Source organism: Choloepus didactylus, chromosome 11, assembly GCF_015220235.1.
Source record: "Choloepus didactylus isolate mChoDid1 chromosome 11, mChoDid1.pri, whole genome shotgun sequence".
NCBI lineage: Eukaryota > Metazoa > Chordata > Mammalia > Pilosa > Megalonychidae > Choloepus > Choloepus didactylus.
Window position 1 is genome coordinate 90,753,513 of NC_051317.1, and position 25,264 is coordinate 90,778,776.

The 25,264-nt window shown below is 36.8% G+C and overlaps 1 protein-coding gene across 1 annotated transcript; it reads left to right on the top strand.

Annotated features, from left to right (window-relative positions):
- Positions 1 to 116: 116 nt before the first annotated feature.
- Positions 117 to 23,079, top strand: SHISAL2B (shisa like 2B). The gene is made up of 3 exons (XM_037799430.1): positions 117 to 436; positions 4,571 to 4,728; positions 22,612 to 23,079. Exons 1-3 carry the CDS (start codon positions 246 to 248, stop codon positions 22,740 to 22,742), a joined length of 480 nt encoding a protein of 159 aa, XP_037655358.1. The 5' UTR covers positions 117 to 245; the 3' UTR covers positions 22,743 to 23,079.
- Positions 23,080 to 25,264: the final 2,185 nt, after the last annotated feature.

Consider the following 25,264-nt stretch of genomic DNA (forward strand, 5'->3'; position numbering starts at 1 on the left):
GATACAAGGACCACTCAGTAGCGAGAGGGAGAAGCGCGAGTAAAGCGACCAGGCACCATGTGGACAGGGGGAGGAGAGAGAGCAGAGGGGACGGGCGAAGACGGGTCGCCAAGGCAGCCAGACCCCAGATCTGAAGCGGCGAGCCCGGGCGGAGCAGGTCCCCGCCCGGTGCGCTGAGGGTGCGCGACGGTGTGGCCCCAAGGCAGATCCGGGGGCTCGCGTGCCCCTGCACGCAGCCGTCAGAGATGAGCGAGACCAGCCGGGTCTGCTCGGGCTACTACAGCCTCAACCACAGCTTCGTGGAGCCCTTCCAGTGCCCCCGGCGCGGCGAGGGGGCCGCTCTCCTCTACTGCTGTGGCTTCGCCGACCTCAAGTACTGCTGCAGCGAGCCGGGCAGCTACTTCCCCTACAAGCACAGCTACATGTGGAGCTTGAGGTGGGCAGGGCAGGGCAGGGAGCTCGGAGCCCGCGCGGGGTGCGGCGGACCAGCCCCGGGTCCGGGGTGGCCAAGAGCGGTGCCAGGTGGGGGGAAGTCGCCCTCGTCCTCGCGACCTGGGCTGGTCCATCCGGAAGGGCGCGGAGCCGGCGCGGGCGAACAAGGACTCGGTAGATAAACCTCACCCCGGGCTTGCAACTCCCCCGGGAGCCCAGACCCGCCCGGTGCCGGGCGAGCGCCGGCTGTGGCCGCCAGAGGCGCCCCGGGATGTGAATCTGTCCGGGGGACCCGAGGTGAGGCGACCATGCGAGGAACTCAGGCTTTGCGCCCAGGGCGAACTCAGGACCTGGAGTGCTCTCCACTGCCAGAGAACCAGTCCGAGGCAGGCGGCTTTACTGGCAGAGAAAGAAGTGGAGCAGATAACTTGGGGGGGGAGGTTTTAGTTTTCTTTTTAGTTTGGGCATTTGGTGATTGAATAGAAAGCAGCTGCTTTGGGACTAATTCTAAGGCATTAACAAAGGAACAGAGTATTTTAAGTCTCTTCAGATGTAGAAGGAATTAGCTGTTCTTCAAAATATGTTTTCTTTAAAACACCAAATAAGTGGGTGTGCGTGTGTGTGTGCACGTGCATACACATTAGCCTGGGCTTTATAATTTGCCCTTTTCAGATGTTCTGACACCGACCCCGAACCTAACTGAAGAGAGTTCACTGAGCGGTTGAGTTTTAGCTACGATGATTATACACACTATAGAAACTTTCCAGGACACCCCGTTTTTCCAACACCTGACCCATTTGATGATTGCTGTAAAGCAAAGAAACCTTGTAAGGTGAAATCTTTCTTGTCTCCTTTGCCTATGATGGGAATTTTACTTACTCCAGCTAGAATTTATGCATTTATGTTTTTTATCCTTCCACTCTAAAGGACTGCAAGCTTTGAAATTGATTCTTTCATTTTGCCTGGAGAATGAATGGGATCCCAAGATTGTAGGAAAGAACCTGAACCTTGCCTTGAATTGTTTCTTACAAACTAACTGGTTTATGTCTGGACAAGGGGGATAAAGAGAGAGAGAAAAACTCCTAACAAGAGGAAAGATCACTTCTCCCAATTGCCTACCTTGAGCCAGAATTTGGCACTTGGAATTTGACACTATGCCAAGTCTATAGCGAATGACTTTAAATGCTATTTCTTAAAGCAACAAAACATTTTAAAATATATATATATATATATATATAGGATCTTAAGAAATCTCAAAAGGCATACCCACATACTAGTACATTCAACACATAAAGTTGTCTTGTGTTGGAGTGGGGCAAAATGTCAGAAATAATAACTCATCCTCTAGCGTAATGGTTTATTTGGGGGAAGAAATCCGAATTGTTCTGGAATATTATGTGGCCTTTGGGAAAATAACAAAATAACCCTTCTCTGAGTATTTGGAGGTGTTAATAATGGTGGCAGCACCTCCCGCAGAGACTGGCAACTCCTAAGTCAAATCCAATTGGAAAATGTGCCCGGGATTCTCAGATCCCTGAATAGTTCCAAAGTGACAAGTTGTAGAGTTTATATAACCTTCCTAAGATATATGAGGAGACAAAGGAGTGAACAGCTTGCTGGGATCGTCATTCAGCACAGACAAAATGGACAGCACAGTTCAACTACCATTTATCGTTCCTGGGAAATATAAAAATCATTTCAATTGAAGGTGTCATTGAGCAGTGTTAAACCTGGGGTTCTTTTGAATTATTGAGTTCTGATAACACAATGAGGAGATAAATTTATTAGAGCTTCATTTCTCTCGGATAATTTGCTTTACACTCCTAATTTAAAATAGACCAACTCAGAAAAAATATTCCAGGAGTCACTAGTATTTGTTCTGAGATCCTGCAGCTGCTGAAAAGAGATGCAGCTGTGTGTACTACAAGGTAAGTGAAGTTGCTAAGTAGGAGAAATGCTGCATTAATATAATGACAGCTCCAGACTCTCTCTCAGGGCTTGATAAGCAACTGCTATATGGAATTGTGAGGAAAGGATAATTCTTCCTTTTCCTGGGCCTGGCTCACCCCCATCTTTTTATCCTTCTGTAAATCTCTAACTTCTTAGGGTTTCCTTTGGTAACTTTCTCTAGGAGCTAAGAAAATAATGCCTAATGCCACGCATGAGTGGATATTTGATAAATATTTGCTAAAATGAATATTTGTGGAGACTCATCAAGCTTCATCTTTACCCAGAGTTTATACCTAGAATTTTGCATGCATAAAGGAAAGCGTCTATAAAGTGCAACTGTTACACTGAAGCAGTTTGTCAAGATTTTGAAGAACTCTTTTTTTTATAACAGAAAGCATAAATGGCAAGGAAGAGCATAGACTCACTCTGCTAAGTTTTTGTTTTCTTCAAATTGCCTGGTCTGGTTTTTAAATTTTGTACATTTAAAGCCCACAAAATGTATGTTGAATTTAATTAAATTGATGTTTTTTACTTTGAAGATTTTTTAATAATTGGGTTCTTGTTTTCAGAAACTTTTCCAGATGTCTAACCTCCTATCTGCCTTAAGCACCAGATAATATTAATTAAGTGGATTAAGTTCCCATGTATCTGTGTCTGTCCAGTGATCCTAACTCTTCCTGATACTTAGAATCTACAAAAGTCAGCTTTGGTGCAAACAAGCACAAAAGAGAAGTCGCCAGACACAGGGATTCTATCCCTTTGAAAACAGTGCACCAAGTAGGGTTAAACCCCAAGTTCAAATATATAACTACATAGTAACCCTTGTCATAAAATTACCTTGTCTTCACTTGTATGCAGGGCTAGCGGGCTAGTAGAACTGAGCACAAGAATCTCTAGAGGTCTGACTCCATGTAGGTGGCTTAGGAGGCAGTCTCTAAATTACAGGGGTGCTTTATTTCCTCAAGTCAAGGATAAGTGGGCTGAGCTCAGCCTCTCCCTTTAGCTTCTGTTCTTCTTCCTCCCAGAGAAGCAATGTGCCTAGCACCCGTGGTCAAGTTCTCCCTTTCCTGACTTCCGGTACAGGTCACGCTTGTCAGGGCCCTGATCCCTGGGAACTAGCAGAAGCCCAGAGGTGGGCCAGGAAGGTAATGAAGAAAAGGATCATTATTTTTCAATGATGCATGTGCCAAGTTACTACAGATAGATCAGTTAGCAGTCAATTATGATTTACATCCATTTATTGAATATTTACTACAAGTAAAGCACTCTATTAAACACTTTTAATAAGTGTGCAGAACACTATGGGAAAGTCACCAGAGTTTAAAATCTAGTTTTATATATATTCACACACACACACACACACACATACACATACATATGATTAAAGAAGGTAAAATGCATGTATTTGCATATTGGTCTTTCAAGATAATTCTCGTTTCAAGCTCCTTTCCCACTTAAAAGTATTAAGTTAGTAGGTTGATGAAAACTATATTATTTCTTAAATGATTAGCCTTCTAAGTGATTGTATCAGAGGGAATTATTACAAATCTAGTGCACAGCAAACTAAATCAGATATACATTTTATTTTCACAGAAAAGTACAAAGGTTTCTTCCTTAATGTTTATGCTCTTGTTGTTATGCTCTTTCAGGAAGAGGAAACACAGACTGAACATGAGCTTTATATAAATTTCATAAATACTGTTTTCCTTTCACTTAAACCTTTTTCTCCTCTCAGTAAATAGTATCTCACGTGTTTATCTCCAAAAGAAAAGTTCTGTCTCTAATAAACATTTGCTTTACTACTTTTGCAGAGGCTATTATTTTTCTCTTCATCTTTTATTGGTTGACCTTTCTTTCTAAAAAAATATTAATAACAGGTTTATTTGATTGGGATGTTCTTGGAATATCTCTAGAGAGTATGTGACCTTTGACTTATAATATGAATTCACATGGTCTTTTATACTCACATTAACAAATAAATTTAAAAGAGCCTGAAAACCTATATAGAAAATACATTAAGCATTTGGTGGTGAGCTTTAGATTTCAATCGCATACTTCTTATACTAAAATATGATTTGGTCATGAGTGATTGAGAACAAGAATCAACAATATTTAAGCCTTCTCTTCAGTTCATGTATAAAGCAGTTCGTGTGACAGTCATACTCAATGTTTTGTCTTTTTTCCTCAGCATTGGTGCCCTCATTGGATTGGGAATTGCTGCTCTTGTTTTACTTGCTTTTGTCATCAGCGTCTGTGTCCTTTGCTATTTATTTCTATATACAAAGCCTCAAAGATTAGACACTGGCCTTAAACTTCAACACCTAGAGGCTTCTTCCACTCGAGAAGGTAATAAGTGTCCATTATTTGTTACCAATTACCTGTTCTCTATCCAAAAGAATAATCTGTACCTGGGTAGCAGATCATAACTGTTAACAATGAATTCTTTTTAAAATTCAATTTTCTGCATCTTTGTGAAAATTCACACAGAATCAGGCCTTAATGATGAAACACCATAGGAAAAATTCAACTCAAGGAACAATAGCAGCATGATGTAAATGTTCTCATGAACAATAAAACATTGGCACAATAAATCCACTTTGATACATTTATTTCCCTTTCAGCTATAAAGTTTCTTTCCTCTTGGTATTTTAAATCTTGTTTTTGTATGGAGCTAAAGAAGTCAAATAAATAGAGGAATAAAGTAATTCTCAGTTTTGCCCTTCTCTAGATTGGTTAATCAATGGTCAATGGCACATTGATCTGTGTACCCAATGCGTGCAGAATCCTATGGGGCATATAAAATAATTAAGAGGAAAATGAAAGAAATAGAAAATAAATGGAAAACAATCTTTGTTAATAGATTACAAACTAGTTAAAATATAGGTGTGTGTGTGTATGTTGTGTAACTACAAAGTAAAAAGAAATGATTATATATGGTTTGTGAAACTGTCTCATCTCAATTATAAAATGTGATATAATCATAATTATTTTGAACTTAGAAAGAATTGCTAAAATTTTTGTGAACATAAATTTCTATTGGTGTATTATAAAAGCTGTAGTTGTGAATTTTATTTTGAGAGACATATAATTAGAATAATACACAAGTGCTCGCTTGCTTCCCATTTTAAAAGAAAATTAAAACCTGTTTTTAAACATTGAGATAAGTCCTGGCCCATGTGCTCTATTTTTTTTTTAATTAAATTCAGTTTTATTGAAATATATTCACATACCATACAATCATCCATGGTGCATAATCAATTGTTCACAGTACCATCATATAGCTATACATTCATCACCATAATCCGTTTCTGAACATCTTCCTTACATCAGAAAGAATCAGAATAAGAATAAAAAATAAAAAAGAACACCCAAATCATTCTCCCCATCCCACCCTATTTTTCATTTAGTTTTTGTCCCCATTTTTCTACTCATCCATCCATATGCTAGATAAAGGGAGTGTGATCCACAAGGTTTTCACAATCACGCTGTCACCCCTTGTAATGTACATTGTTATACAGTCATCTTCAGGAGTCCAGACTGCTGGGTTGGAGTTTGATAGTTTCAGGTATTTACTTCTAGCTCTTCCAATACATTAAAACCTAAGAGGTGTTATCTATATAGTGCATAAGAATGTCCACCAGAGTGACCTCGCGACTCCATTTGAAATCTCTCAGCCAGTGACACTTTATTTCGTTTCATTTTGCATCCCCCTTTTGGTCAAGAAGATGTTCTCAATCCCACGATGCCGGGTCCACATTCATCCCCGGGAGTCATAGCCTGCATTGCCAGGGAGATTTATACCCCTGGGAGTTGGGTCCCACGCAGGCGGGAGAGCAGTGAGTTCACCTGCTGAGGTGGCTCAGTTAAAGAGAGGGCCACATCTGAGCAACAAAGAGGCACTCAGGGGGATACTCTTAGGCACAATTATATGCAAGTTTAGCCTCTCCTTTGCAGTAATGAGCTTCATAAGGGCAAGTCCCATGATAGAGGGCTCACCATGTGATCTATTTTAACAGAATCTTGAAAATTGTCATGTTTATGGAGTACATGCTCTGGAACATATTAGTTTGTTTTCTTCTCTGTAGAGGAAACCTCTCTCAGAGGGTGTCCTGTGTCACAAAGCAAGAGACCAAGATCCCTTTGGAGTTCTCTTCATGAAGCAGTGTTTGGAAATTGCATGGCCAAATTAACAGGTTGTTAGCTGAATTTAGCCCTAATGGCTTAGACCTAGTTTCTCCACAAGCAGAGTGAAACAGTGGATTAGTGATTATTAAATAATCAGATTGTAAAATCAATTTTTATCTCAATTGCTTAGATAATTTAAAGTAGCAGCTCTTAAAATTTACTGTGCATAGAATCACCCAGGGAGCTTATTAAAAATGCAAATTCCAGATTCAGATTCTGTGGGGATGCAGAGGGGAATCTGCATTTTTAGATAAGTAGCTCCCCTTGTTGCTTCTGCCCTTTCTCCCCTGCTGTCTGGTCTGCAGAGAGCAGTGTGAGTCTGTTAAAAACTAAGTCAGATTTTCTGGTAGTCCTATGCTCAAAACCCTAATTACGTCCCATCTCCCTCAATGTAAGCATAATCCTTACTGTGACCTACAAGGACCTGTGTGACCTGTTCTTCACCCTTATTTCTCCACTAAGCTTCTTCATGCCCAGCCACACTGGCCTTTTTCTTGTTCCTTGAGACTTCTGCCTCAGGGCCTTTGCATATGCTCCTCCCTTAGATAGCCTGCGTGACTTGCACCCTCACTGCTTATAAATCTTTACTCAAAAGTCACCTTCTCAAGGAGTTCTTCCCTGGTCACCTTAGCTGTATTTTTAACTTCCTGTTCAACATTTCATATCCCGTTACTGTTTTAATTTTCTCCTAAGCATTTACCACTAACATACAATGTATTTTATTTATCTATTGTCTAACTTTTCTCTACCCAAACTAGGAATAAGTTCCATGACAATAGGAATTTTGTCTGGTTTGTTCACTACTTGTATTCCCAGTGCCAAGAACACACTAAAAGTATCTGTTGAATGAGTTGACTGGAGCAGCACGGCACCTCTATTTTAGGGGATAAAAAGGCATACTTTGAGAAACAAGGACTTAAAATATTGTCACCATTACAGTCATCAAATATTCATTAAATGCCTCCTCTATACAATGGACTGTGCTAAAAAAAAAAAAAAAATGGTAATTTTTCCTGGTGTTTCTCAGGGACTGCTCCAAAATTTTATTTCCTATTGGCTCTGAGAACCTAGTTACAGAATCAGTTGGCTTGTGGATTCAAGTCCTTTAGTTCTTAATACTGTTTAGCTAAGAAGACTCATTAGTGCACTTCCTATATAGTTACATGGCACTGCTTTCTTGCAACAAAATGTTCCCACCTCTGACCCTCTCAAAAATATTATATTTATCAAGTAAGCAGATTCATTCATTCTTTAATTAATTCTTGAGAGTTTGTTATTGTTAAGGCGGGATGTTTTTATGGTCACTGCCTTTGTGCTGCTTTCAAATGAGGTGATTTTGGCTCCTTGGGTTTGATTTCAACTAATTCAGACACAGTGGAGAGACAAAAACAAAATAAGTAATTAAATGTCACTGGAATAGGAAAAGGAAACAGTTTGTATTTGAGAGCAACATTTGAAGTGATAATTAAACATTGCTGTATCTATTGTTAAATATGCACGTTCCATTCCAGTGATTTTTCCCACCCAACAATAGATGTCAATGTTCTATCTATTGAGAAAACAAGTCTGGAGCTTTAGTCCATTTAAGGAATGTTTTTAAAGATGAGGAACATAAAATATTTGCAATAATAAATGAAGCAAGCAAACATTACATCAGAAGAAAATTGGTTTCAGTAGTTATAGGCCTTTTCTTTCAAAACTACTTGTTCTTAAGAATCAACCTCCCATTATTTTAGAATAATTTTTATAATTGAAACTATTTTCATTACAGGCAGTTTGAATGGCCTAAGGGGAAACGTGTTTTTTGTGCACACACTGAAAACTGATTTCGAATACTGGCCTTTTTTCCCCTTTCTTTCTATAAATGACAGACTAAAAATAATCCAAGCTTAATTACACTATTTTGCCAATGATTTTTCTTTAGTGTATCTCTATTTTATTGGGTTTCATTCTTTTTAATGTATACGCTTTAGGGCTTTAGATGTGTTTGAATTGATCGTGCAGAAAAGCAGTGACTATAGAGTCTAATTGGGCTCACTTTGTACAGAACCCTATTGCTAAGCAATTGATTGGCCCTTAAATTGTGCCCCACAACTATTTTCTTTCTTTGAATTTTGTGCTTTGGGTTATCTATGTTTCAAATACCAATGTTTTAAAAGGATATCATGGTTTGTTAATTGTATCATATAGGACTTACAGTTCCCTAGAGGCTGACACCTAAGTACAAGATGGCGGTGTAAAGGGCATCTTCCTGAGTGGATATCCCTGTGAGGGCTCATTTCATAGGATGTAGAAGGACTCATGGCCAATAGAGGAGCTATTAAAAGGATGAATGCCTTAGATTCCTGCTTCTCACACTTGTTCATTGGAGAATCCCTAAAGGTAGGGAACATGTATCCCTAGTTCTGAAGGCTAGAGTGCACAGGTCTGCCTCAAGCCTTGTGAGCTTTAAATTATTTTATGTTTTCCATTTTATTTTTAAAATTTATGGGAATTTTCAATTTGACTTCATAATATAATGGCTTATTTAACTCTAATAATAATCTCTTCTCCCTCCCATCTCTGCTCCAGTAAGATAAGTCATGTTCATGCTGTGACTCTGAATTTTCCCTGGGGTTGTAGGGAGGGCTGGAGGAGTGAGGTGAGAGACACTTAGAAGCAGAGTCTTTGATGAAAAGTAGAAGGGCATATATTAGTAGAGCTCTTTGGTGCAAATATAACAGTACAGTTGTATAGGAATAACAGACAACCACATACCTGTATTTGGCAATTTCTTTTGTAAAGGCAGATGATACAAATGAAAAAGGGTAAGTAAATTAGTGGTAGGGCACTGTCGTGTAGGAGAAAAACATAAACTTTATACAGACTACTGAGAAAGAAAGCAAATTTGAAGATCATGTAATCATTATTCTGCCTGTGAGCAAAACAGGACTTGGTCTGGCTCTGCTTAATTTCTTCTTCTAGGAAAACACCTCCTTTTCTCCACAGAGAAAACTTTTCCTTCATGTTCATGTAGGAAAAATTACAAAATATAGACAATAAATAAAGTCACTTATGATCTCACCACATAGAGATAGTAGATATTAACAATAATCCCTAGGAGTGGAATTTTTTTTTCTTGCATCTATAGTTATAATAATTTTTTTTCTGTGCATCTATAGTATATAACAGAATGGGAAAAATGGATCTTAAGCTTTTTTCACTTAACAATATTGACATCTTTCTTGCCAATAAATAAATACCTTGCCAACATTTTAAAAGATTTCTTTGTATTACTTTATAGAGTACCATGACTTTTATTCTTCTATTTTGATATAATTTCACACTTCCAGAAAATTGGGAAGTATTGAGAACTCTGTATGTGTTTTCCTATATTTGCTAATTGTTAATATTTTGCCTCATTTTTTATATCATTGGCTCTCTTTATATATATATATTTCTGAACCATTTGAGAATAATTTGCAGATATCATGCCCCTTTATCCATAAATAATTCAGCATGTATTTCCTAAGAACAAGGACTTTTCTCTTACATAATACTAGTACGTTTATCAAAATTGGGAAATACAACATCAACACAGTAGTGTTTATCTAATTTGCAGTTCATATTCACATTTTCCCAATAATTTCATTTATACCTATTTATTTTTATTTGGATCTAATCCAGGAATAACACTTTGTAATAGCTATTACATTTCTTTAGTCTCCTTTAATCCTCAGCCTTTCTTTGTCTTTCATGATCTTGACCAATTTTGAGAAGTACAGGCTAGCTGTTTTGTACAATGTCCCTCAATTTAGATTTGTCCTGATGTTTCTCATGGTTGGAGCAGACTCTACATTTTTGACAGGCCTATCACAGATGTTGTTTTCCCAGGCCATCACATGAGAAAGGACTTAATATTGGTTTGTCCCATTACTGGTGATGTTAACTTGGATTCCTTGATTAAGGTTGTAGTTGCTAGATTAATCCATTGCAAAGTCACTCTTCTTCCCTTTGATCACTAAGTAATTTGTGGGAGGTACTTTGAAATATGTAAATATCCTGTTTCTCCTCAAACTTTCATCCAACCGTTGATGATTCTTGACTGTATTATGATAATTGCAAAATGGTGATTTTCTACCTCATATTCCTTCTATGTTTGTTAGTTGTTATTCTACTACATAGAACTTTCCCTTCTCCCCTATTTATTTTCCTTTTCATTTATATATTAATCAGTATGGATTCATAGATTTCTTTATTCCAAAATATTCTATTACTATTATTTATTTTGATGCTTAAATTGTTCCATATTTAGCCAGAAAGTACTCCTTTAAATTAAGTCCTGTGTCCCTCTGACGTCTGTCCATCAATTTTTAAGCTTTTTGTTTGTCTGTTTTCTTCACAAGATAATCCAGCTTATCTTGTACTTTCCTGTACCAAGCCCTGGAATATGCCATTTCTCCTTGGTTCATTTCAGTTGGGAATTGTGTTTAGAAACCAAGGTCTAAGTATACTGTATTTTATTAAACTATTGTTTTTAAACTAGTTTACATTTTTTCTATTATACATGCATTGAAACCTAAATATTTTCTCAGAATAAATCCCTAGGAATGGAATTGCTGATCAGAGGGTGGGTGGGCACCTATTAAAGGTATTTTATACAGTTTGCCAACCATCCTCCAGAGAAGTACCACTGCATACTTACTGTTTCCTTATTGCCTCTGTGATAGTGGGTATTTTTTTTAATAATTCAATTTTATTGAGATATATTCACATACCATGCCGTCATTACAAAACGTACAATCAGTTGTTCACAGTACCACCACATAGTTGTGTGTCCATCACCAAAATTAATTTTTGAACATTTTCATTACAACACACACAAAAGTAATAAGAAAATAAAATATAAAGTGAAAAAAAGAACAATTAAAGTAAAAAAGAACAGCGGGTGCTTTGTTTTTTTTGTTTTTTTTTGCCCCTGTATTTCTACTCATCCATCCATACACTGTACAAAAGGGAGTGTGATCCACATGGCTTTCCCAATCACATTGTCACCCCTCATAAGCTACATTTTTATACGATCGTCTTCAAGATTCAAGGGTTCTGGGTTGTAGTTTGATAGTTTTCAGGTATTTACTGCTAGGTATTCCAATTCATTAGAACCTAAAAAGGGTTATCTAGATGGTGCGTAAGAAATCCCACCAGAGTGACCTCTCAGCTCCTTTTGGGAATTTCTCAGCCACTGAAACTTATTTCATTTCACATCCCCTTTTGGTCAAGAAGATGTTCTCCTCCCATGATGCCGGGGTCCAGATTCTTCCCAGGAGTCATATTCCATGTTGCCAGGGTTATTTACACCCCTGGGTGACAGATCCCACAGAGGGGAGGGCAGCGATTTCATCTGCCAAGTTGGCTTAGCTAGAGAGAGAGGGGCCACATCTGAGTAACAAAGAGGCACTCAGGAGGAGACAATTAGGCACAACCTATAAGCAGGCCCAGCCTCTCCTTTGCAGCAACAGTCTTCCCAAGGGCAAAAAATATATATTTTACCAATTTCATTGAGAAAGATGGTATCTTTTATTTTAAATTTATCTGATTAGTAGTAAGAGTGGACATTCCTATGCTTGCTTGTTATTATTTCTTTGATGGTAAATTGTTTGCTCTTGTCTTCAACACATTTTTTAATGGGAATGTTCATCTTTTCAGTGCTTTATAAGAACCTTCCATATAGTAACTAAACTTTTTTTTTCACACATATTGCAAATATTTTTCACAATAGTTTCTCTCAATGTTGTATGTGACAATTTTTCAAATGTAGAAGTTTCTCCTTTTGTGGTTCCTTCCTTTGGTTTCATACCTAGAAAGTTCTCTCCTCATTATAAGATATAAATAAGATAGTCACCTATATGTTTCTCCAACACATTTATCCATTTGTTTTTACATTTACACCTTTAACACTTCTGGAGTTTTGATTTTTGTTGTGAAGTGTGAGGTAGGGAATCTTGCCTCTATTTTCCAAATAATGAACCAGTTCTTCAAATATTTATTGGATGATCCATCTTTTCCTTGTCAATTTAAAATATCACCTTTGTCATAAACTAAACTCACATATACTGGGGTCTGTTTTTGGACTTTCTGCTCTGTGTCATTGATCAGTCTGTATATTCTTAAACTAGTAACATACTTTAAAAATCTTCGTAGCCTTATGGTTAATACCTGGTTAGGCCATGACTTTTCCCTACCCCCCCCCCCAATCATTATGCTTCTTTTTCAGACTTTTCTTGGCTACTCTTGCATGTTCAGGTATCCAAGTAAACTTTTGAATCATATAGCCAAAATTTTAAAACTCTAGTTATATTTTGATGAGCTTTGTGTTAAACTTATAGATTAATTTCTAAATTAATTAATTATAGATTAATTTCTTAATAGTCTTAATACCCTTCCAACAAAATTCTGCTCAAAACTCTCACTAATTAGTCTGTCAAGTTATTTACTAAGATTGTTCTTTGTTTCAGAAAGAGCCTCCTGTGCCCCCTAAAGGGCTCTTTCTACTTAAAATAATAGTTCCTAGAATCAAGTATCTCAGCAAAGTTACTGCTACATTTAGCATTTATAAGTCCTCCTCAGGGTGCAGTGCTGGGCAATTCTAGCTGATGTTGGAACCAGTATGCAAAATAGAAGCCTGTCTTTCAGCATGAAAATCATTTCAGGGATTTAAAATGTCAGCTAAATTCCTTAGTGAGCTATATTAATATCAATGGTTGGAAAAATTTAACAATACAGAAAAGAAAAAAAAAATGTCTAACTGTGGGGAAAATGGGGTAGGAAAAAAAATATCTGAATAAACTGCCTCCCTCACTGATGAGAGGCCAGAGCTAAATGGCAAATCCCAATTAATTTTTAATCATGTTTACATGAGATTTCTCAATATACTTAAGGGGAAGGCAGGGGCGCTGAAGAAGGAAGTGGTCAGCAGGTCAATAGTTACTAGCCAAGTTTTGCTCACTTCATTTAGCTCAGACCCAGTCTTGTGCATCATATTAAATTTGAAGAGAAAGTGTCCTCTTGCAAACAAAAAAGTTTTAGAGTGCCAATTAAGATTACTTGTCTCTGCTAGGAGGAACTGCAGGATGAGAGGAATATGTAGATTTTCTGATAAATAATAAGGTGATCCAGCTAGGTTAGTAACTGGGAGCTGCTGTAGGACTTCAGAATGGCAACACAGAAGCTAGGAGCATGAAGGCAGATAATGGCAGAAAAGCTTAATTACGTTCTGCCAGATACCATGGAGTTGAAGAGATCCCCAACATTCTCTTAAATTTTGAAATAGCAGGCAAGAGCAGAGTTCAAAGAACGGTTATGGGATATAAGTGGACTCCTGAGGAATGCCTCTGAAAATAAACTGCAAAATTCAACTATCAGAAAAACTAAATTGCTTTAGCTTGTGATGAAGATAGGTGGGAAGATTTTGTTTGATGAATTGAATTTAAATTTTGGCAAAAGCCAAAGTTGATTTAAATGCCTGCCTGGGAAGTAGAGTATTAAAGGAAGTTTGAGATTTAGATATGAGGACCAGGAAAAAAAAAAAAGAAAAAAGAATAGGAAGAGACCAGCAGAGCACCTAATGGGCACCCAGGAAAAAACAGTGATGTTGGATCTTGGCAGTCTTCACTCAGGTATCAGAAAAAAAGAATTAAAAAAGAAAAACTCTTTATGTGTAACAACTCCCTGGGAGCTCAATGGTATTACAGAATTCTTATTTAAAATTGAATCCATGTTGTAACCTTATGACAGGAAAGGGGCAGGTGGTTATTCCTGCTTTGGTGGTTAAGAAATTAGGTTCTGTTCATTAAAGGAAAGTGAGGAAAAAGCTGAGGTTGATGAGACTTTCCTTCTTTTCATTTAAAATCACTGCAAAGACACTTTGAAATGGTTCCTTTTATATTATGTAAATTTCACCTCAATAAATTAAAAAATACATCCTAAGGAGATGCAGCTAGCTAAACTGTTACCACTACTGTTCCTCTCATTGCAGTTGTTTTTCTGTATGTTCAATTATTCTAACTTTTGAGAGGGCTAAACACTGAAAACATTTTTAGATTTTCTAATCTGTGGGACGATAGTAAACACCAGAGGTGTTAATTTGCTAATCCAAGCTCCTGCTTCAAATGATGTCAGTATGGAGTTTATAACAGATTTTTAAAAATTTCATAAAGCAAATTGGTTTCATTAGAGGAACTGCTTTAAGAAGTCCATCTAAGAAATTATCATTGACTTCACTGGTTAGAAGAATCCAGTAGCTAGGTAAATAATGAGTCAGGGTTGGGGAAGTGGAGGGTGGGAGGTGTGTCATTACAAGTCCAAGATGAAGAAAAAATCTATAATACTGGAATATATTTTGCAAACCTTTAAATCTCAGAGGGCATAGACAGGTTACATAAATTCTTTCAGTTGCTGCCAGAGAAAAACACAATGTAAATTAAGAGCTCTTATAATGGAAACAACTGGGAGAGAACCCCAAAATAACCAAGTTAGGAAATAACTTCCTGAGTTTATTTTCCATCAAAAAAAACAAAAAACAAAAACAAAACACTGTATGTGAAAAACAGAACGAAACACCTTGAAAGTCTAATGAAAATATTATGGATTTAAGTATGCAAAAAATTTAGGAAACATGAAGGAGTTGAATTTAGCCAACCGCTTCTAGGAAAGTCCAGTAAGATATTAAAATTTTAGCTATTTAAAGAAATGCTTATATAAGATATAATTGCTGCCCCAGATAATATGAAACTAATTTATATCTTATTTCCTTGATCTTTACATTTACCTGATATGATACGGAAAGAGTATAAACATGCTAACAAATGAAAAATAACCTGCAAACATTTAAATTTGATTTTCGAATGTTTTATGAAGAGAAATGGTTTTAAGGGCCCCTTTGTCAAATATATTCCATTATTTGAGTGCTCAGTAGCTAAATTTGAATCTAATATTTTCAAAAAGCTACCTTACAAATAACAGCCAAGAATTTACCAGCTCATCAAATTTTCATGGCACTTTCTCAACTACATTATATGTTAAATGGTTTTGCTTGCTAATTGCAGACAGGTCTATTTGCCAGGTGGGAAAACGCTGTACCTACAACAAATCAGCTTTTTTTTTTTTTTTTTTTTATTTTTCTCTGCTATCTCTCTCTTTTTTTTTATCTTCATTTTATTGAGATATATTCACATACCACGCAAGTCATACAAAACAAATCGTACTTTCGATTGTTCACAGTACCATTACATAGTATACATTCATCACCTAAATCAATCCCTGACACCTTCATTAGCACACACACAAAAATAACAAGAATAATAATTAGAGTGAAAAGAGCAATTGAAGTAAAAAAGAACACTGGGTACCTTTGTCTGTTTGTTTCCTTCCCCTATTTTTCTACTCATCCATCCATAAACTAGACAAAGTGGAGTGTGGTCCTTATGGCTTTCCCAATCCCATTGTCACCCCTCATAAGCTACATTTTTATACAACTGTCTTCGAGATTCATGGGTTCTGGGTTGTAGTTTGATAGTTTCAGGTATCCACCACCAGCTACCCCAATTCTTTAGAACCTAAAAAGGGTTGTCTAAAGTGTGCATAAGAGTGCCCACCAGAGTGACCCCTCGGCTCCTTTTGGAATCTCTCTGCCACTGAAGCTTATTTCATTTCCTTTCACATCCCCCTTTTGGTCAAGAAGATGTTCTCCATCCCACGATGCCGGGTCTACATTCCTCCCCGGGAGTCATATTCCACGTTGCCAGGGAGATTCACTCCCCTGGGTGTCCGATCCCACGTAGGCGGAGGGCAGTGATTTCACCTTTCAAGTGGGCTTAGCCAGAGAGAGAGGGCCACATCTGAGCAACAAAGAGGCATTCGGGAGGAGGCTCTTAGGCACAACCATAGCAAATTACCTTTTAAAAATCAAATTATATGCTAGAAACATTATGATGAATGCTTAGAAGTACAACATTCAATAATTTATTTTATTACCAATAAAGTTCAGAAGAAAAGCAATGAAACAGAACCAGTACTACACTGCTCTAGGCCCTAGATTTTAAACTTAGAAAACTTTTAATATTTAGACCAACATCGCACATTTCAGTCCTATTGGCAGTATCTGGGAGCTGCAGTGAGACCTTATTCTTCAGAACTTGAAAATATTGCCCAATAAGTGTTCAACTATGAAATAAGCCCATAGTGGGGGATATCCTGACTCCACCTAGAAAGCAGTCTATATGTTACTTACAAATGGAGAAAACCAGTCAGTTTTAACATATTTAAAGTAGGGCTTAGACTTAAAGAAAAAAATTAAATCTGTTATCAAGAGGATAGGCAAGAAGAGGGAATAGTGGAAGAAGGGAGTCTTACCCAATGGACTTTCCCTTGTGGAGGTTCTGGGGCAGATTTTTTTTTTTTTTTTTTTTTTTAATTTATAAATTTATGCTCTATTTGTATTTGTCATTTATTTTTAAAAATAATCTAGAATCGGTTGACCCACGTCCACTGTGGGATCTACTGAGGCTGAATGTTGGGGAGACGTCTGTCCAGGCAGCCAGGTGTTTTTTTTTTTTTATAAATTTCAGTTTATTGAAATACATTCACACACCGTACAATCATCCATGATATACAATCCACTGTCCACAGTATGATAACATAGTTATGCGTTCATCACCACAATCTATCTCTGAACATTTTCCTTACATCAGAAAGAACCAGAACAAGAATAAAAAATAAAGTGAAAAAAAGAACACCCAAATCATTCCCCCATCCCACACCATTTGTCCTTTAGTTTTTATCCCCATTCCTCCACTCATCCATACACTAGATAAAGGGGGTGGTGATCCACAACGTCTTCACAATCACACTGTCACCCCTTGTAATCTACATTATTATATAATTGTCTTCAGGAGTCCAGACTGCTGGGTTGGAGTTCGGTAGTTTCAGGTATTTACTTCTAGCTATTCCAATACATTAAAGCCTAAGAGGTGTTATCTATATAGTGCATAAGAATGTCTACCAGAGTGACCTCTCGATTCCATTTGGAATCTCTCAGCACTGAAACTATTTTGTCTCATTTTGCATCCCCCCTTTTAGTCAAGAAGATACTCTCAGTCCCACGATGCCGGGTCCCACATTCATCCCCGGGAGTCATAATCCGCGTTGCCAGGGAGATTTACACCCCTGGGAGTCGGGTCCCACGTAGAGGGGAGGGCAGCAAGTTCACCTGTCGAGATGGCTCAGTTAGAGAGAGAGAGGGCCACATCTGAGCAACAAAGAGGTACTCAGGGGGAGACTCTTAGGCACATTACATACAAGTTTAGACTCTCCTTTGTGGTAATGAGCTTCATAAGGGCAAGTCCCATGCTCGAGGGCTCAGCACATCAAACCGCCAGTCCCAATGTTTGTGACATCAACACCAGTCCAGGTGAGGATGTCCAACACATCCGCACCTTCCCCCAGATCCTCGGGGCTGGGGAGGGGGGAGGCTGTGTAAATATATTTTTCATTATCTGCCCAAATTACTCTAGGATGTGTCACTATTTCACTCCAGCCTATACTAACCTACCGTATCTCACTTCCTATTCAAAGTTCCATGCAATTGTGGAGTTTGAACAAATCGACTGTAGAGTTGTACCGTTTAGAAAATTTAGATCCTATACCAAATAGATATCTATTCTGTTGGTCTCATATGAAAGTTGAAGTTTTAAAACACAATCAGTTTCAACCTTTACCCTTTGGCCTGGCTTGCCCTGGTCTTAACCAGACCTGCTTCATTCATATCACTAATTGAAGTCTGGGCTCTTTTTCAGCTTTTTTTTTTTTTTTTTTTTTTGACAGTGGCTGTATGCACTAATACTGACATTCATATCTGCCGAGCTCTAGCTCTGAGTTTCAGCTGTCTCAGAGATATGCATTGTTCCAGAGACCAATCAGGTTATACGCTAGGGGATCAGCTTCTCAAATTTTAGAGATAGGCCTTACAATTCAGGGATAGAGTTAACTGCTGTAAGAGCTTACAATCTAGGGACTATTACAATTATTGTGTCCACGTTAGGCTATGTTCTAAGATTCAATTCTGAGTTTACACATTGTAGTTAGTCCATATCGGTGAGGCATCATCCTTCTCACCATGTTTTCTCCAACACTTTACTCCTATATATATATTTTCCTACAATTTTATAGAGTTATGTTCACATACCATACATTTATCCACAGTGTACAATCAGTTGCTCATGGTATCATCATAAAGTTGTACATTTATCAATGGGGCAGATTTTTAAAACTTGTAGGACGAGTAAGAGATTTTCAAGCAAAAGAGGTTGAAGAGTAAGAGAAACTAGGCAGCTGGAAGTGTGAGCAAAGGCTAGGGACAGAGACAGCAGGACAAGATTGGGGAAATTGTAAGTATTTCTGAGTGTCTGAGATGCCAAGTACAAGGAAGGGAGTGGGAAGAGCTGAGCCAGGACAGGCAAGAAGTTCAGATTTGATCCTAAAGGTTTTTAAGCTGAGAGAGGCTTATAGTGAATGCTGTATAAGTATTAAGTATCATCATGCTGTTGATAGTTTTGTAGCCTCTCTCACTTAACATTGTTTGTATTCTGCACACTTTCTATGATATTAAAATTTCTTGGAAACTATTTTTTTTAAAATAGCTACACGATACCTTAGCATGACGATTATTTAGTTATTCCTCTATTATTGGAAATATAAGGTACTTCCATTATTTTGTATTGCAAATAACCAGTAAACATCTTTGTTTATAAACTTTAGATCTCATCTTTGATAGTTTCCTTGGGAATTTCATGGTAAGTGGAATTACTGGGTAGGAACATTTCAGACTTAAAAAAAAATTGCCAATTTACTACACCCACCAGAAAATTTATGAATATTCTCATCACACCATACCCTTGACCAGGAAAGATTACTTTTTATCTGTGCCTAATTGAGAGATGAAAAATGGTATCTTACTCTCTGAATCTGCATTTATTTCATACTAGCCAGATTGAAGATTTTTCTTGTTTATTAGCTGTCTGCATCTTTTCTGTCCATTTCTTTGCCCACTAGATGATAATGTTTTCATTTTGATTTCTAAGACCTCTTTGTTAGGCATAAATCATTTCTTCCTAGTTAGCTTTCAATTCGATCTTTTGCTATCTAAAATATTAAAGCCTTTATTATATCAAACTTTCAATCTTATCCTTTAATTCATTAGTTCAATATTTATTAAACACCAGCTATGTGCTAGGCATTGTTCTAGATACACTGTTAGTGAACACAATAGTTAAAAATCTTTGGCATGCAATCCTTACATTTTAGTGGAGGGAGATGGACAATAAATAATACACTTAATAGGTAAATTATAAAGTGTGTTAGAAAATAGTTGCTCTGGGGAAAAAATGAAGGGCAAAGGGATTAGAGGGTACAGGAAACTATTTTAAACAGGGTGAAAAGGTGACTTTTGAGCAAGATCTTGGAGATGAGGGAGTTACTATGCAGATTATGTAGGGGAAGAGAATACCAGACAGTTCAAAGGCCCTAAGGGTAGAAAGTGCCTGAAATGTTTGACCAAAGAGGTCAGAGCAAACGGGGCAAAGTAAAAAAGTTGAAGTCAGGGAGATAATGGTGTGTTTATGAGATCATGTAGGCCACTGTAAAGACTGTGTAAATGAATGGCTCTTTGCAGAGGATATGATTTGACTTATGTTTTATAAGTATAACTGTTAGTTTTATGCTGAAAATAGAATATAGGAAAGCAAGGGCAGATGTGGGACCAGTTTGGAGGCTATTGCAATAATCCAGACAAGAAATCGGGGTGATAGCAGTGAACTGGTCAGAGGAGGTCTGATTCTGGATGTATTTTTAAAGTAAACAGGATTCCTGACAGATTGGATGTGGAATATGAAAGAAAAGAGAGGAATCAAGGATGACTCGGAGGTTTTCGGCTCAAGCAACCGGAGACATGGAGTTGACATCCACTAAGAAGAGAAAGACTGCAAGTGGAGCAGGCTTGTGTGTGTGTGTGTGTGTGTTTGTGTGTGTGTGTGTGTGTGTGTGTGTGTGAGACAAATGATCCGAATTTCAGTTTGGGATATAAGTGGGATATGTCTACTAGATATCCAAGTGGAGATGATGCCTAGGCAATTGAGCCTGGAGTTCAGGAGAGGTCTTGATTAGAGGTATGTATTTGTGAGTCATGAGCATAGAGATGGTGTTAAAAGAGGGACAAGACCAAAGCCTGAGGCACTCCAAAGTCTGGGAGGCCTGGGAGAAGAAAAGGAACCAACAAGAGACTGAGAAAGAACAACGGTGAGGTAGGAGGGAGCCAAGGAATGGTGGCATTCTGGAAGCCAAGGCAATAACTGTGTCTGATGAAATGCTGACGACAGGTCAAGTAAGATGGACTGAAAACTGGACTGTGGATTTAACAACATGGAGACCATTAGCATTAGCAATGTATGGGATTTCTTCCTCTGCTTAGAAAAATTGTGGTAACATATGTGCAACTCAAAAATTCCCATTTTAACCACTTTCATGTGTACAATTCAGTAAGTTACATTCACAATATTGTGCTACCATCACTACCATCTGTTACTGAACTTTTTCAGCACCCCAGAAACTCTGCAACCGTTAAGCAATAACTCTGCATCCTGTATCTACTTTTTGTCTTTATGAATTTACAATTCTAGGTGTTTCATATAAGTGGAATTTTACAATATTTGTCCTTTTGCGTCTGCCTTATTTCACTCAACATGATGTTTTCAAAGTTCATCCATATTGTAGCAGGTATCAGAACTTCATTCCTTTTTATAGCTGATAACATTCCATTATATGTATATACCACATTTTGTTTATCCATTCATCTGCTAATGGACATTTGGGTTGCTTCCATCTCTTAGCTATTATGAATAATGCTACTATGAACCTTTATGAACAAATATCTGTTTGTGTCCTTGTTTTCAATTCTTTGGGATATATACCTAGAAGGATTGCTGGGTCATACGGTCATTCTATGTTCAGCTTTCTGAGGAGCTACCAAAGTGTTTTCCACAGCTGCTGTACCATTTTACAATCCACCAACAATGTACAAGGGTTCCTATTTCTCTGTATCCTTGCCAATACTTATTTTCCTTTTTTTTTTTTTTTTAATAGTAGCCATCCTAGTGGGTGTGAAGTATTATCTCATTGTGGTTTTGATTTACATTTTCCTGATTACTAAAGATGGTGAACACCTTTTCATGTGCTTATTGGCCACCTGTATAATTTCTTTAGAGAAATATCTATTCAATCACTGTTCATTTTTAAAATTAGTTGTTCTGCTTTTTATATATTTACATATTACTTAAATACATTTATATTTTACATATTGGCGAAATGTATGAGAAATTATTTATTTACACAATTATCCAACTTGTCTAACACCATTCACTAAATAATAATCCATTTCATTGCTATAAGTTTGTTAGCCTAACTTTTTTTTTCCCCTTGTTAGCCTAACTTCTAATGAGCAAAGATCCACAATCCTCTACCCTTGTTCCTTTTGGTCTCATATTTATGTAGAGTGAGTGAATGGGATATGGCACAAATGTGTTCTTTAAAAAAACACACACACATCTAAATTGATTAGTATGACGGCAAAGATTTAATTAAGATTGCTGCAAATTATGATGACTGGCTTTAGAGTAGTTTGCTCACTTTCTGCATAAGAAGCTAGACTTTAATTATTAGTGATCCAGAAATTAACTTTTTATCAAAAGTGTAGCTTCCTCCATGGAAGCATGGAGAAAGAAAGCCAAGTATGGAAATAAAATCTTTACTTCTGTTACTGAATATTTCCCTCATTTGAAGAAATGTTCAAAAACAACTGTTAAATGGCTCATTTCTCACTCATCTGCATAGTGTTTTAAGGACATCATATTTTCAATAATGCTATGAAATTAACCGTGTTTTTTAAGTACAAATTTTAAGAAGTCAAATTTTATGTCATTTCAAATAATAGTATCATTTTGTTTTATGTATTTGCAGGCAACTCAAATAGAAAAATGAAAGCCATCAATTCAAATGCAGCATCAAATTCAACAAATGAAACATCCTTTGAAGCTGATGATGTAATTCAAGAAAGAACAATGGATATGACAAACTTCAATGATGCTTAACTAAAAATCTTCTGTTGTAAGAGCTCACTGGAGAAATGGAGCAATAAAAATAAAGAATGCATTCAAATATAGTTATTAGAGTAGTTTTCAGAAATTCATCACTCACAAAGCAAGACCCTGCTCCATTTTTGATCATTTGATTAATTTATTAAACACTCACTAAGGGTTTCTGACAGATTTCCACGTGCCTAAGTTTACTTTTACTTGCTAATCAAGATGTTTCTGCATTACATGAAATTATGCTAATACTTTAGGAAAAAATGAAATGACATCAGTAACAGACCTTAGTGAGGAACAATGAGTTTGTAACATAAGCATTTCACAAGTTTTTGACAGAGACAGGTTTTTTTTTTTTTTTTTTTTTACTGAGATGGTACTGTATACATAAATCTCAGGGGGAATGTCTTGTAAACTATGAGTGACATGTTCTTAAGTCTCTTAAAAATCAAATCCTTGCCTTTTTGGAGGATTTGCTGGCAGGCAATTATTACCTTCATAAAAGCTAATAATATATTCAGTAACAAAAAATATTGAAGTGCATAACCTGCATAAATATTTTCTGCATTTCAAGGGACAACCATAATAAAAATCCTTCTCTGATAAAGTTCCTAAAGAATTTCTATGGTTAAAGTTATAAAAAATACCAGTTCTCTGGTCTCATCTAATTCTACCACAGTAATACTATCTAGACATATAGAAATAAAACTACAGTTTCTGCAAATTATAATTGGTTTAAAGGATTTTTATTCAAAGGTGTGATTTCTACTTCAAGAACACAGACAAGGTTGTATAATGAAATTCAATAGGAAAAAAAAGGTTAATTTTACAGCCATCTCTGCTGACACATCTATAGTGTTGTGGGAAGTTTCCATGACTGGGAAAGCTATCTTTTAAAAATGTGCCAAATACAAAACAAATACAAAAATATATATTTTTTTGGTTTGATATAGAGAAAAAAAAGAATGCCTTATTCTTCTTGGGCACACAAAGTTTAGGGCTAGATTACTTTTGATTACGAGGTTGTCAAAATTTTTTTACAAAGAACTGTGGATATCTTCTAGACTACCACTGTCCAATAGAAGTTTCTGTGATGATGGAAATGTTCTATATATATGCACTGTCTCATATGGTAGCCACTAGTTAGGTGTGGTTACTGGGCACTTGAAATGTGGCTAGTACAACTGAAGAACTAAATTTTAAATTGTAATTAATTAAAATCTAAATAGATACATGTGGCTGTATCAACAGTGCAGTTCCAGATCATTACTGCAACATCCTTTTGCCTAAGTTGGATTTCACATTCAAAAAGTACACATTGACATCTTTGCCAATGTTGAAATATTAAAATTGCTTTCATATAATATGTGAATTTTGAAAGTTAAAATGTTTCCATTATATAAATGACTTTACATGGTCATAAAATCAAAGAATTTTAATTTATTTTTGTGAAAGCTCATAAAGCTTTTGTGGGTACTTCTAGATCTTTTATCCAGCTTTGATTAAAAAAAAATCCCTGAAAACTGGCTATTTTGATATATAGATATTAATAATTTACTACTAACTAGATGTCACCTCAGGTAAAAATCTAGGTTGAGAAAGCTTAGTTTAAGGCACTGGTACAGTTCTGCTTTTGTTGCTCAAGAGCAAGAGCAGATGCCATAAGGACACAAGGAGCAGGAAACTTAGAGACTCGGGGTCAGCGGAATGCTTATGACCACCAGACTCCTGCCATTCTAGAGGAGAGGCATTCTGAGACTGGGTATGGCTGGATGCATCATAGGTTACTCTATAGGAGGGGTCTCCAATTCTCTGCCACTCTGCATTTTTTTTAGAGGAGTATGGAGGAGACAATTGAGGTCAGAGGAACCTGGGCTTTACAACTGGGGTTACTGTCATGCTGGCAGAAGAAACCTTCTTTCTTGGATGCTAACAGCCTACAAAGTTTGAATCCAGCACCACTGTCAGCTGAGGTCCTTGAAGCACTCCCTGATGAGCCAGCTTATTGCTAGGTTACCTGAGGCAGAGCCACAGGGGTCATCTAGTGAACTAACTGCTATGTTTTTCTCTAACTTTGAAGCAATTTAGACAAAATATTAAAAGCAAGAAGACTTATCAATTATGGCACAGTCTGTACATTTAAAAATATATTTTAAAGATTTATTTGGACTTAATGAATACTAACACAGGGATAGAATATATTATAAGCCAGTCAAAAAATAACCTAAATTAGTTACAAACAAAATAAAACAAACTTCAAAGTATGTATACATACATATAATTCTGGAGATGGGTCTGATAAAGAATATAGTATATTTATACATTTTTAGAATTCACTGTGTCATTTTTGGTAACAATAATCAGATCCTAGAAAAAAATAATAGGTTTAGAAGAAGAGTTCAAATAATAGAACATAAAAGAACCAAATTATTTTTGATGTAGCCTTCTAATGAGAGCAATATCATTAGATATTGTGGATTTTAGAACTTGTGGATTTTATGAAATGGAAGGAACGAAGCACCAAT

What these genes read in the sequence shown, in the direction of transcription:
- SHISAL2B (XM_037799430.1), top strand. Translation starts at nt 246, where the DNA reads ATGAGCGAGACCAGCCGGGTCTGCTCGGGCTACTACAGCCTCAACCAC. An exon ending in AGCTACATGTGGAGCTTGAG is followed by an intron (nt 437 to 4,570) that starts GTGGGCAGGGCA and finishes TTTTTTCCTCAG; the next exon opens with CATTGGTGCCCTCATTGGAT. An exon ending in GGCTTCTTCCACTCGAGAAG is followed by an intron (nt 4,729 to 22,611) that starts GTAATAAGTGTC and finishes ATGTATTTGCAG; the next exon opens with GCAACTCAAATAGAAAAATG.